General features: G+C 35.4%; 1 protein-coding gene across 1 annotated transcript in view; it reads right to left on the bottom strand.

Annotated features, from left to right (window-relative positions):
* Positions 1-803: 803 nt before the first annotated feature.
* RDX (radixin) overlaps positions 804-13,344 on the bottom strand; it is a 39,607-nt gene continuing 27,066 nt past the window's right edge. Inside the window, exons 6-14 of the mRNA XM_071735082.1 lie at positions 12,324-12,407; positions 11,778-11,924; positions 10,237-10,333; positions 9,477-9,640; positions 8,696-8,826; positions 6,360-6,520; positions 5,320-5,412; positions 4,238-4,480; positions 804-3,253 (exon numbers count right to left, since the gene is read on the bottom strand). Of these exons, the coding sequence (XP_071591183.1) occupies positions 3,089-3,253; positions 4,238-4,480; positions 5,320-5,412; positions 6,360-6,520; positions 8,696-8,826; positions 9,477-9,640; positions 10,237-10,333; positions 11,778-11,924; positions 12,324-12,407 (1,285 nt within the window). The 3' untranslated portion in view covers positions 804-3,088. The remainder of the gene's footprint in view (positions 3,254-4,237; positions 4,481-5,319; positions 5,413-6,359; positions 6,521-8,695; positions 8,827-9,476; positions 9,641-10,236; positions 10,334-11,777; positions 11,925-12,323; positions 12,408-13,344) is intronic.

Raw genomic sequence — 13,344 nt, forward strand, 5'->3', positions numbered from 1 at the left:
ATCTAATATTTCATCAGGAGGGGCTCCAAGAGGAGAGAAGTATAGAACTAGAAATATGCAGTTTGAAGTATCAATTACATCACAACAATTCTGCCACACAAAGTACCAAAAAAGTTCATGTGCTTGTACTGAGTGCAAGGCCAAACAAATACAAGATAGAATGGAGTGTGACCTGAGAGGAGGTAGAATCTATGTGAGAGCTTCTTAGCAGATTAATTTATGTACCTATTTATATGGGACTGTTCCTGCCATCTTTAAATATGTATTAGACAAGTGAAAAAGTTCATCAACCCATTATCTGCAGCATATGGCCATGCATTATTTGGCAGCACTGTCCACTAAAATGTGCAGGATCCAAAAAAAACCCACACCCAGGTTTCTCAGTACTTAAGATATTGACCTATTAAGCTAAATTCAACTTAACCTGGGGCTATATGTAGGCAGTGATTGAAAGTTCTTACATTTCCCAAAGAGCTCTTACGTGGCCAAATTACCCTCTATTCTCAAGAAAGCCAATTTGCTCTGATGATTCATGTCCTGTTTTGAACTGACACCAGTGCTTCCTCCCAACTGTATGTGGTAATTTCTTAAAATTACTTCAACAGAGTACAATTCTCTAGGGAAACAATTTGAAAATATTTTTCTTTAAATTTCATTTTGACCAGAGTGAGAAACAAATGATGATCAACATATACACATCACGATCATGACGTACACTGCTCATGAAAAAGGTTATTATGGGGTATTTAGCAGGGCTGTTAGAAAAAAAGTGTATTAAATAACAACAATGGACCTCAGAGAAATTAACTGTATCTCTTTATTGTTAACCAATGAATGTTATCCAAAATAGTAGATGTAATTGTAGCTTAATTGTACAACACAAAACATGATGCTAAAGGAAAAAGCATGTGGAAAATTACTTCACCAAGTAATCATTAAATGTATTCTTAGTATTTCTGCACCAGTAAGTGTTCCCAACTGCTGGTGACAGCAGCAGCTATTACCACTTTGTTCACTGTGAAAATCCTTATTACAAATGGTTGTTCCTGGCTGTTTAGAAAAAAAAAAATAAAATCACACAGCTTTATAAATGGATCTAATCCATTTAGCCCTACTCTATATATTGTAGATTTATGAACAGCAAACTTTACTGGTATTTTTCTCAACACTGAAACTGATGTAGCAGTGCTAGTGCACACCTCCCAGGGAAAAAAGAAAACTCACTGGAAGCACAGTATTTTACCTGCTATGGCAAACTGTTTGAATGTTTGAGAAATTTGCTTTACCTTCAGTGTATGAAGCCTGCAAAACAAAAGCTGTTCTTACAATGCAGTGCAAGTAAAAACACCAACTTCCACCAACCAGCATCCTGAAGCACGTGCACACTATCTGCACATCAGTCCTCAAGGTCAACCAGATATGTTTAGCCCCACAAACCAAAAATATATTAATGCATCTTTATTTTATTTTCATGATGTCATCCCACATAGCCAACCTTTAACTCCACAAAATAAAAATTAAAAAAACCAAACAACTTAGTTGGACTGTTCATAAGAAATTTAAACCTATTGTGCATGAAAAAAAAGTTTAATAAAATGGCAAATTTTAATAGATAAGTGTAAATTTATGAGTGCATAATATCAAACAGAAAAGAGCTGAACCATCCTCAGAGAAAGCAGGGTTTTTCCACTGTAGATATTTACTAGGATACTGTAACAGAAAGAATAACTGCAGTCCACATTACCTGTAAAGTACTTCTTAAGTTCAGTTTCTAAACAAACTTCTCAAAAAAGCAGGTCTCCTTTTCAAGAGGGAAAGGACTTAATAACAATGATCTGACATCATATGTGACAATTACAATGCTAACTTCAGTGAAGACTGAAGCTACAAACAATTCCACAGTTCCAACTCTGGGAACTTTCATTTTGTATTTGGAAACCCAAAACCAGCCTAACTCACACGCACATTCTACACCCCTCCCAGGAGATAGGATACCAGTGACAGGTTACAGCTTTAAAACACACAAGATGCTTTTACAATTTAAAGTCAACAAAAGGCAGTTAGACAGTATTTAGCACTATAAATCCATATTAAAGTCAAACAAAATCCTAGGAGAAAGGGCTCCTAGCGTTCTAGATACCACTGTGTAATCACAGGCAATTTAAACAGGTTTTTTAATGGTGTTTGAAGGACCAGTCATCATGTATATAGTAGTGAGGTAGGATACTGTCCCCTCCCTGGGACTGATGTTTTCATATGCTCCCTTGCCAGAAAGGTCCAGGTCTCCCTACTGCAAATTAAATAATTACAAGCAAATAGCACATCAAGTTTGGGGTTTTAATTTTTTATTTTTCCTTTGCTGCATTAGAACATTTTGTGCATCTAAAAGAATCACCTAGCAAAAGCATTACTTAAGCCTATCAGCAGCCACGTGCTGCCCACAGGTAGTGTTCCATTCAAAAATATTTCCTGGAACTACCACCTGCCATCCAGACCTTTGTGAACAGGCAGGCAAAGAAAACCATCAATGATGACAGGACATGAAACACCAAAGAATTTCACTTGGGAGAAAAAACAATCAACCCTAAAAGAAAAAAAGAAAAGAAAAAAAAGAAAAAGAAAAGAAAAAAAAAAAGCCAACATCCCACTGAAAATCAGTATCACTCTTAATGGTGCAGCTACATTGAAAAATGTAACTTCAAACTTGACACTGAAATAGTACTTATCCAGTTTTGGTTTGATTCCATTCTTCTTTCTATTTTTTAAATGCTTAAGCAATAGGTACACTTGTCAGTCATTATACACTTCACATCAGTTTCCAAAGGAAAAAATACGAAGCAATGAAACTGAAAACGTGATGGGGAAAAAACTGCTGCTGTTCTCCACACCCTCCCCCTGAAAAAGCTAGGGATGACAGACTGCCTTACTGTTGAATAGCTTCCCCTAATTTGTCTTCTAGCCACTGTAGTCAAACTGGTATTAAGTGCTTTGGCAAAGTGGGGTGCAATCCATCAAATCTGCAAAGGCCTGCTTTTTTCTCTGTTGGTGGTTCAGCTTTACGAGGAACATATATGCAAAATAACAGCTCTCACATTGCTTCAAACTCATCAATACGCTGCTTTGTATTGCCTTGTCGGATTTGCCGAAGAGTCTTGTACTTATCACGGCCTGCTTTAACATTCTCAGCATGAAGGACATCATTTTGTGTTTTCTTGGTTTCATCTCTGGCTTGAGCCAACTCAGAACTTAAAGCCTGTTGAATAAAATATTGGTGTTTAAGTGCTTTGACTAATCTGTTAATGATTCTGGAATTTCTGATAAGTACTCTGCAACTCGGATACGGACTTCTTGAGTGCCAACCAATGAAATGCTTTTTGTGCTCTTCAGTAACTCAAATTCTGAGGTCTATAACTTGAGGTCTATCAGAAAGACTCAAGAGGGAAAAAGGAGAGCATAGGATTCTTCCCTTAAACTTAAGTGTAGGCACCAAATTAAAAAAAACAAACAAAAAGGCCTCCTATGTAATATCCAGGAAGGACCAGCAAGATAAAGCAGGAGAATGACCTTATTTTTCAGTATCTTTTTGACTAAAGAGCTCGTTTAACTCTCTGATCCTGTTCAATGATTGGCCAAGCAGAAAGGAGGGGACACACACACACACACAACCCCCTAAGATACTGCTGCCAGAAAAAGATGTTTCTTTCCATTTCTTTGATTTCCTTCTCAGACATTTCGTAACAAGGTAAAGGGCTACCACTAACACAGATTAATACTTTGAGGGATCAGACTAGTCTAAGAGGAAATGCTCCACTTGACAGAAATTATGTTAATCCAAAATGGGTTTAAGTCAGTTTCTGTATTTACAGCACCTGTGAATGACTGCAAATAAACACAAATACTATTAGGCAAGTATCTGTTCATATCACTTAATGAAATTTAGTATTGAGAAAGGAATGTGTTACATTTTAACATGCAGTGTCCTGGACATTATATAATTATTAGAAATGTTTACTGGCCAATGTGACAAACTAATACTTCTAATCCATAAAGCACAATCTCTATCTATTCCACTTCTAGAACACTGTAAGTTACATTGGTTGGTAAATTAGTAATAAACCTAGTAAATTATAAAAAAACTGTTTCCTTGGCACACTGTAATTTCAATGAAATTTTTGTCAAATAAAGAATGAAAACCCAAAGCCTGAATTCTGTTGCTACAACTATGAATCTTCATTACCTGGAGCTGTTTCTTAACACGTTCATTTTTCTGTGTTTCTGTTACCCGTTCTTCCTCACTCCTGTGATTCATGACACCATCAGAAGAAAGTTCTGCACTGGCTTCAGCATTGTTCTCATCATGCTCATCATGTTCGTTCTCTGTTGGAGGAATAACTGGTGGGGGAGGAGGTGGAGGAGGAGCAGACATCACAGATTTCAATTCTTCTTTGGTCTTTTCCAAGTCCTCTTGGGCTGCAAAAGCCTAAATATAGTAAACAGTATTTAGCAGCTTTTAAAATGATTTATGAATAGTCAGAAGATTAAAAATATTTAAGAAGTTTTCAGGCACGTGGAAACTGTCCTTTATAAATGACATGACCAGCTAACTCACTGAAAATGGTCAAATAGCAATACAGGATAAAAAATACAGGGTTCAAGGGCAGCTGTACCCAAGTACACCTATCTCCAGCAGTAGACAAGAGGGAGAGAATAGGGCAGTCACAATGATAGCTTTCCAACTTTCCCAGACTCCTGAAATTTGAAGGTCAGGGACTGCCTATATCAAAGGTGATGACTTTGCTTTCATATTCAACTGGAACTTGTAAGAATTTATTCAATCACTTTTTGAACCTATGCACACAATTATTAAATTATTATTTGCATCCCATAGCTAATTACAGATTTTGTGAAGAAACATTATTTTGCTTTAAACTACTGTCCAGTTGCACCTGATGTGCCTTCTGGTTCAAATTTTCACCACCAGTCATGGTTTTACAGATCTCCCACCTCATGTGTTTTCTCTTCCAACAAAAAATCCAGTCTGTTTCATCACCATATGCAAGGAAGCCATTTAAAATCTTAGACCATACCTTTGTGACAAGAACTCCTATCCCCCCTGTATGACTTTAATATTAAGAAATTAGTTAAACAGAAGTATAGGTTGGCTTCACTAGACTGGAGAACAGAAAACTTTAAGAAAGGCTTCTCTGAAGCCTAAGGGGAGGAGAAAGATTCAATCTCATGGATGGAATTCCAGTGGGATTTCTGCACTCATCTCCCTTAGTTTCTTTGAAGTTCTGACTTCACACAGCATGAGCTCACTTTGTGCTGCCATTCTGAAGCTTCCTCTTCCTTCTTTTTCTTGGCCTCCTCTAGAAGTGCAATCTTGGCAGTGAATTCAGCAAGTTCTGCTGCCTGAAACAAACAAACAAACAAACAAAAAAAAAATCAAGAAGTTTTCATTTATATCCTTCAGGCCCTGCAGTGGAAGAAAGCAGAGCTTTTGCCATAATCTGTCTGACTTGAAAGGAGTTGGTTATCATTCATCACTTATCTGCTAAAAATAGAAGTTTTAAGAATACATGACAGAAGGAACGAATCAACACTCTTGCCTGATGGAAATAAGTCCAGAAAAATGGTATTTTTCATCTGCACTTCCAAGCCTTGCTGGGAAAAAGCAAGTAATAGTTAGAAATCAGCATCTGGGACTGTTTTAGTTTAATATAATTTTATGTTTCCACCAACAAGGTTACCATTGTGAATCATAATCTCAACACTATAAAGCTCAACTTCTCCTTTAGAATTGTGTTTTAAGTTTATAGAAGATTAATAGCTGCTTTATAGTTGAGAAAAAATTTCTACTACTATTTTCTCAGTTATTATGCAGAAATCTTGAATTAGAAGTTGCCTAATGCTGAATGTTAGAAGAAACTGCAGATGTTGGAAATGAGAGGGGAAAAGCACAAGAAAAAAAACAACCAACCAAAAAAATCCCCCAGTGTCACCATCTCCCTACCACTATCATCAAACTTCAGAACAGGCCTGTTTCAGAGAAGAGGCCTCCCAGTGGACAGCACAAGGAAGCTAATCTTGTTCTCAGTTGGGTAAGCCTGACATTATTACAAAGAGAATGTAGTGGTGCTGTCACTTCAAAATGTCTGCTTCTTCATAACTTAATTTCATACAACCCCAGACTTATTTTTTTCTTGCAAGTAATGGCAAATCAAACGTAGGTTTCTAAAAAAGTTCCCTCAACAATCTGTAACAGCATTCCACATACTTTTATCTGTATTTTAATCTACTTATCTGTTTGACACAATAGAATCTGAAATTCCCTCAAAACAGGGTTCAAAACTTCTTACTAGCTGCTCCTGGTTCTTCATTTGATCAGCTGCCTGCTTGGCTAGAGCAGCTTTAGCTTCTTCAGCTGCCCGACGCTCTTTTTCCAGACGCTCCGCTTCCTCTTTCGCACGTTTTCGTTCCTGATCCAGTTCTAGAGCTCTTCTGGTCTGTTCCTCTAGCTCTGCCCAAAGGAAGGTTTGCAGACAAGATATCACTGCCTAACTCTTTGTTATTTATAACACAGATGACAGCTGAAATATGCTCAGAATAAAGTAACCTAGAAAGCTGACAAAGAGTTGCAAGGCTGCCTCGAGCCAAGAGCTGTTGAGCAGTCACCTGGAGCTGTGGCCTGTGCCTGATTCCCATCCCCACCTTCCTTAGGACAGGCTTTGGCAATACTACACCTCACCTGACACTTCTGAGAGCCCAGTGTTTCAGAAAATTATCACCTTGCTCATAGAACTAAACACCCAAATATACATAAATATACGTACTACACCCTCCCTCTTACTACTGAGGAGATTTTATCTAAATAAAATTACACTGTCTTACAGTGTAATTTTTACTTAAATTTTTACTGTCTTACAGTAAAAAATAAAACCAAAACCTCTTCAAAATGCCTGACGAAGATTCCTGAATTGTAACAGCCAACTCAGGCATGTGACTCCAATAAAATAACCTATAATTCATTGGAAAGGACAGAAAAATTCTCCATAGAACAGTCAAAAAGGTGCAAAAAGGAAAAACTTAATTCAAGGTAGGGACAATAGTTGTCTAGCTGCCTGGTTGCATTGCAACCTAAAGGGCAGAACTCCAATTTGAATGGAATAGGTAGGGAAAAAAAAATAATGTACCAGTACAGCAAGGTAAGATTTGCACAGACAAAACCCACACTCCTCTGATGTGCAAAATTAAGCAACTATGGAAAAAGACTTTGAGAAAAGTCTTTCTGAAGATCCTTGCAGGTTCTAATGATGAGTTTTACACTATGTTTTTCCCTAAACATCACTACCAAATATTCCTTCATCAGAAAATCTAAACAACTGCTCAGTTATTGGAACAATCCATTTGCCTTTCACTGTATCCTTTAATACTAAAACTGCATCTCCCCAGGGATACTTTGCACTTGCAGTTTTTAAGTAGGTCTCATGTAATCAATATTCTTCAGTTGCTTTCCCAGGTCTACTACTTCAGTTATAAAATGAAATGAACAATATTAAGTATGTGGAGTTATACAAATGCCATGCTTAGTAAATGAAATAAATTCATGAATGAATATTTAGAGCCAATACTCAAGCAAAATTTTCCCATGATGATGGAGAACACTTAACTACCAAGTCAACTACAGAACACAGACACCTTTTACATAAACATTTTTCTATATGCAAATTGTGGCTAAAGAACATAGGAACATTGTTTTATATCAGAAACGAGACTACATTGCTTACAAAAGTTATGAGAAAATGAACACTGTTAAATCTCCAGAATCACCCTGATACTGTGAGCTAAACAGCTCTCCCTTAAACAATTCCAAGGTAGATACAGTTTGTGTGTTACTTGTCTCAATGTGTTCCACCTGTTCTGCATTGGTGGGGGTGCTCAAAAATGTGGGGGTAAAACTAAATGACAGTGCCAGGCATATGTAATTTATTTACACAGATTTAGTCAGTGATTCTCTCTTTCATGCCTGAAGCCAACAGTTATGAACAAAAGAGAGGAACAGAACTTATACCAATGTGAACCAAACCTGAGGCAAAAAAAAGAACATGGAGATTAGAGACCAGGAAGTAGTGGAATCAGGGACTACAGAGGGTTGTTTACACAAAGGCCTGGGACCAGTGAAACTATGTTTATTCACTAAAATCTGACAAGATTTTAATTTTAAGTCTCAAATCTTAAATAGGAGTAGGAAAATGAAGGAATAATGAATTCCCAAATGAAAAGTTAAATTAAAAAAAATCCTAGACAAGTACATTGAATCTTCCTCTCAAATTCCCTGCTCACTCCAACTTCAAATTTTAAGCATTTCAAACATTCTATTATTCAAAGCTGTATTGATTTCCTTTTATTGAAGAAAACTGAAACTGTTGCAATATTAGGAATTGTGTTTATATTGCAAATATACCCAAATAGGTAGACACACATACCACCATTTAACTCTAAAAACTTTGAAAAAGAATCTCTTAATTTAAATGGATGCATCGCTAAATTCTTGCTACTATTAATAAATAAAAAAAATCCAAACCACAAAAACAACACCACAAAACATCAATCCAGAGAATTTTGGAACCAAACTACCCAACTGAACTAAACATTGGCATCAAGCATAAGAGACACAAGAGCAGTAACAGCTCACCTTTCTGAGCTTTCATTGTTTGTTCCTCGATTTGTCTTAAGCGTTCCATTAATTCTTCCTTTTCACGCTCTATTCTTTCCTTTTCCTTTTCTGCTATCTCCCTCTTCTTCTTCTCATTTTCTAATTGTGCCCTGAAAATAGTAACAGTGGGGGGGGTTTTCTTAACCTCAAACAAATGAAATTATATTCTAAGGATTCTGGTTTTTCGGTTTACTCAGCTAGTAAAGAAGCATGTAATTTTAAATGCTTAAAAGTCAGTTACAATAAAAGAAGAATTAAGCTTCTGTTTCAAAATACTGCATAAAAAAAAACATTTTATGAACAGAACTGATTAGCAAGCTTGGTTACAATTCAACCAGGTAAATCCACAATTATACCTGCATTTTAGACAGGGCTGGTGTTTCAGCTGGACTAAAAATGGCAACGGTATTTTTTAAATACACAAAAGGTAAGTCATGAGATTCTTCACTGAACTTGCTTTAAAAGTTCACCTGTATAGTGTAAAAGAACCTGAGAATCAAGAGACAGAGGGTTAAGACTCTTCTGCAAAAACAGGAAAAACAACAGCACGGCTGCTATTACTATGCTGAAAGCTCAAAAAGGATCCGGCTTTCTGCTAGGGGAGGTGAGACATCCCAACCCACAAACCTGCTGACACATCACAGAAAGAAAAGCAGCTCTCTCTTTCCTACAATGCTAAGATGTCTGATACTCTACAACTTAGTTTTCTTATAAGGGCAGAAGAAAATTTTTTTCTGTTTCATGGAAGTTTGTTAATTACCTTTCCAATTGTTTCTGATGTTTCTCTTCTCTAGCTTGGGCCTTCATCTGTTGCACTTCAATTGTATCAGGTTTCCTCCTCCTCATGTACAATTCATGATTTCCCATACACAGTGCCAAAATTCTCTTGTTAATTCTCAAACGGGGTGCATAAAAAACAAAATCCTAGCAAAAATAATTGCAGCATATCCATTAATCTAAAAACACAGTTGTGACAAGACTCAAAACATTACCAGGTACTTTATCAAATTTTTTAAGTTTAAACTTTCAAGTATTCTGACCTTCATCCTCTGAGCAATCCAACACCATAATCTATAAATCTAGTTACAGTCAGGAACTTACAAGATAAATTCAAAATTACATCTAGATTCATCCATATAGAGTTTAGCTAGTTCACACACAATTACTCATTTAAACTTCTAAAAAATGAGACCATTCTCTATTTCTGAAGAGTTTTGACCTAGAAAGTATCATAAAAAGTACTGCTTAATACAAAAGAAGCAAAACAGAGGTAGAAGGCAGAGAATTTAGCATCTTACACTGATTTTCTTCAACACATCACAAAATATTTGTCAACTTATATTGAATAAGAAAAAAAAAAAGAAAATCAACATACTACCAGTAAAAATTTTGATTACTGTATCTACTACCAGTAAGAATAATGTCACAAATTATTTAACTCATGTTGCAATGCCAAAGCAAGTCCCTGCAGGCTTAAATCTCTTCATATACAAAGGCATACTATTCAACACTGTACTTACAGGGGCCTTTTTGTCAATTGGCTTTATGACAAATTTTTTGTCATTAAAAGAGATGTTTCTTATTTCACTCCAAGGAAAACCAATCTTGGGTGTCAGCCTTCAAAGAGGAAAAGTTCTCATTAGAAGCAGTGAAGATGTGCATTTTATTTACACCCACTATATCTTAACTCTGTGCCACTTTCACTAAACATAACAGCTACATTTACAACACACAACAACTGAGGCATATTTTGATAGACAATTTTTTACATATTTCATCAAATGAACAAATTACATGAGGAATCAATTACATGTCACCATAGCAGAAGGAATTTAGAAATTTCAAGTTTTGATTTATTCTATTGTCATTATACAGATGCTAAACATTGCAATCACATACTGATTCTTCATAAGATACCAACAACTTTATTTTCAATGTAAAGAGTAACTATTTAAACTTGAGGAAAGTCTGACATTTCAAAGATTGAAATTAAATTAGCATTTACCAATGCTGTGCTAAGTTTAACTCACATGTAAGACGTGTTCTTAGATTTCCAAAGGTCAAATTAAATGAATTTCTTTTCTCTTAATTTGGTCCAGAAACTGTTACGATGTCATGCACCAACTACATAACTGTAAATATTTCTCCCATAAGCAGACATTTAATTTAAATTATCTTAATTAGAAGGATTAGAATATGTTTAAGTATTTGATTTCTAATTATCAGGAATCAAAGAATACCGAAAATTGGTTGATCTTTCAATATGATCTGGACATTTTCTGAGTATTTCCTTGTTTCAGGAGTTATATTGCCATCTAATGGCAATTAAAGCTTACACAATTTTGTAACAAAGTATATATCTATTGAGTAGTATTAAGTTTCAGTTCCTTAACAGCTGTTATCTGGTGTTTTGACAAATCATGTTTAACTTCAAACCACTGTGAAAATACTGACATCAGATACTACTGTGTCTTGAAAGAAACAAAAGAATTGTTCTGTTTTCAGATCCTTCAGACTGTGTACTTTTTACTTTTATCCCTCTTGAAGTAATACAGAATCTTTGATATCTATCAGGACACAAGACTCATCTATTTTCTTTGATGCCTAAAAGGTTTCCATTTTAGATACCAAACTTTTTATGCTCTAATCCTAGTCGCTACTCTTATAAAATGTTTCTCATTAAATATGTTGCTCAGCTTCTCAGTTTCCTTATCATCCTGCCTGAAAAGGAAGTTTTGAAGGAGTGAAAAGTACAGAAAGAAACCATAATAAGACAGTCTCGTCAACATACATCCAGATTAAGCAATGTAAAATTAATTTATACAGAACTGCTCTTCATTTCCCTTCTTTTGCATCCATATTTAATTCTTAAAATTAAAATAATGTAGAAGTTAAGGTCTATCTTTTTTCTCTATCTTTTACATAGATTTGAAGGTCTCTGAGAACCTGTTTTGCTAGATTACTGTTTTGCTAGTTACTGAACACACAGTAAGGTGGTTTTTGTATCATCTCAGATAGGATCTCCTAGGCCAGAATTGCAAAATGAGTATTAGCCACTTACTTATCATCATGCTCATAAATATTCAAACCCAAAGCATCAACTCCTAGCCACAACTCGGTTCCTTTCTTATTCTTTATTTCAAAATAGTTGACTCCATACATCTCCAAGTCTTGTGCTATCTTAAGGTATTCCATCATAGAATCTTCCCTGATGAAAGGAGGAAAAAAAATGGCATAATGTAGACAAATCAAGAGTACATTTTAAATAAAAAAAGAACTGTAGAATCACTAATTTGTGTAAAACTTAGTTAGGAATTAAATCTCTCTTCTTTGAAATTCACCTGTACATTGATTCAGATACTTGTAGAGCTCCACACCATAATAACCAAGTATAGTTCAGTCACTGCCCTTAGTCTTTTCACCTCATAAACTAAGGAAATGATAAGCATATTTTAGAGGCAACAACTGTGGGCAATGATAGTTGACAAGCTGAGCAGCAATCAAGTAGGTAAGCCAATAAATTCATTGGATGCTCAGCGCTCACCAACTTAAAGTAATAATTTAAAATAATCTTACGGATTCTTGGAAGATTTTTTAAAGTAATTACCTTAACATTCCTCTGTGCTCTTCATGCCAATTCTGTATTCTTTCTTCCCACTGTTCTTTTGTCAGTTTGTGCTGTTCTAACACACTGTGAACAAAAGTTGTTGCTATGAAATGACATATACAACTAATTTAATCTCTTCAGGTTATAAAAACAAGTTTGGTTACACTGCATAATACATGTTTTAATTGAATGAACTTAACTATGTCATCTTATACACTGCTCATCTTTTTAACCCAAACAGACAAAGCAACTTTGTATTTCAACAAATACACTTTTAAAATAGCCTGACATTGTTTATGTCCATATTATTCTATACTCCTTGTAATATAAAAGTCACATCATGGCATACCTGAACCCTCAAGAGTCATAAAATGCCATGTTTAGAACACCTGAAAATGCAGACCTATAAAATCATCATACAGCAATGCTGCAAATTAATCTTTGGATATGCACAGACACACTCAATTTTTCATTCTGTTGTCCTTTGAAAGAAAAGGTAACACATTAAGACAAGGTAACAGTATAGTTTCGGAGGGAGTTTTGGTTTCATTTTTATTAGTAAAATTAGTACGGAAGCAGTTTCAGAAAAGGATTTTGAGGTTTATCTACAGCAGGCTGCAATGCTGTAATTATGTTTTGATCTATTAGGACTTTAAATGTAGCACTGAAGTAAAACATCAAATGCACATAACTTTACTATGCCTATATTCCATGAAACCCAAGCATTCCTGGAGAAAATATTTTAAAGGACAATTTAATAAAAAAAGAAATTGCAAAATAATCTTACTTAAGAAGATGAAAGAGTTGGTTTTCTTCCTTTCTCTCTATTCAGTAAAGCAAGGGTTTACTTTTTTTAGCCCCTACATTTTTAGAAAAGCACAGTAAGGAGCAGACTGAGTGGTGAAGAAAATACTAATGCAGTGTTTCTTCTGTTACAGGATCTTCTCTGTCATCCAATTTACCACTCTGCCCCATATCTAGCAAAAAGCATTTTTCAGCAGAAGCCATATCACACTTTGAT

This window comes from Heliangelus exortis, chromosome 1, assembly GCF_036169615.1.
Source record: "Heliangelus exortis chromosome 1, bHelExo1.hap1, whole genome shotgun sequence".
In the NCBI taxonomy this organism is placed as follows: Eukaryota; Metazoa; Chordata; class Aves; order Apodiformes; family Trochilidae; genus Heliangelus; species Heliangelus exortis.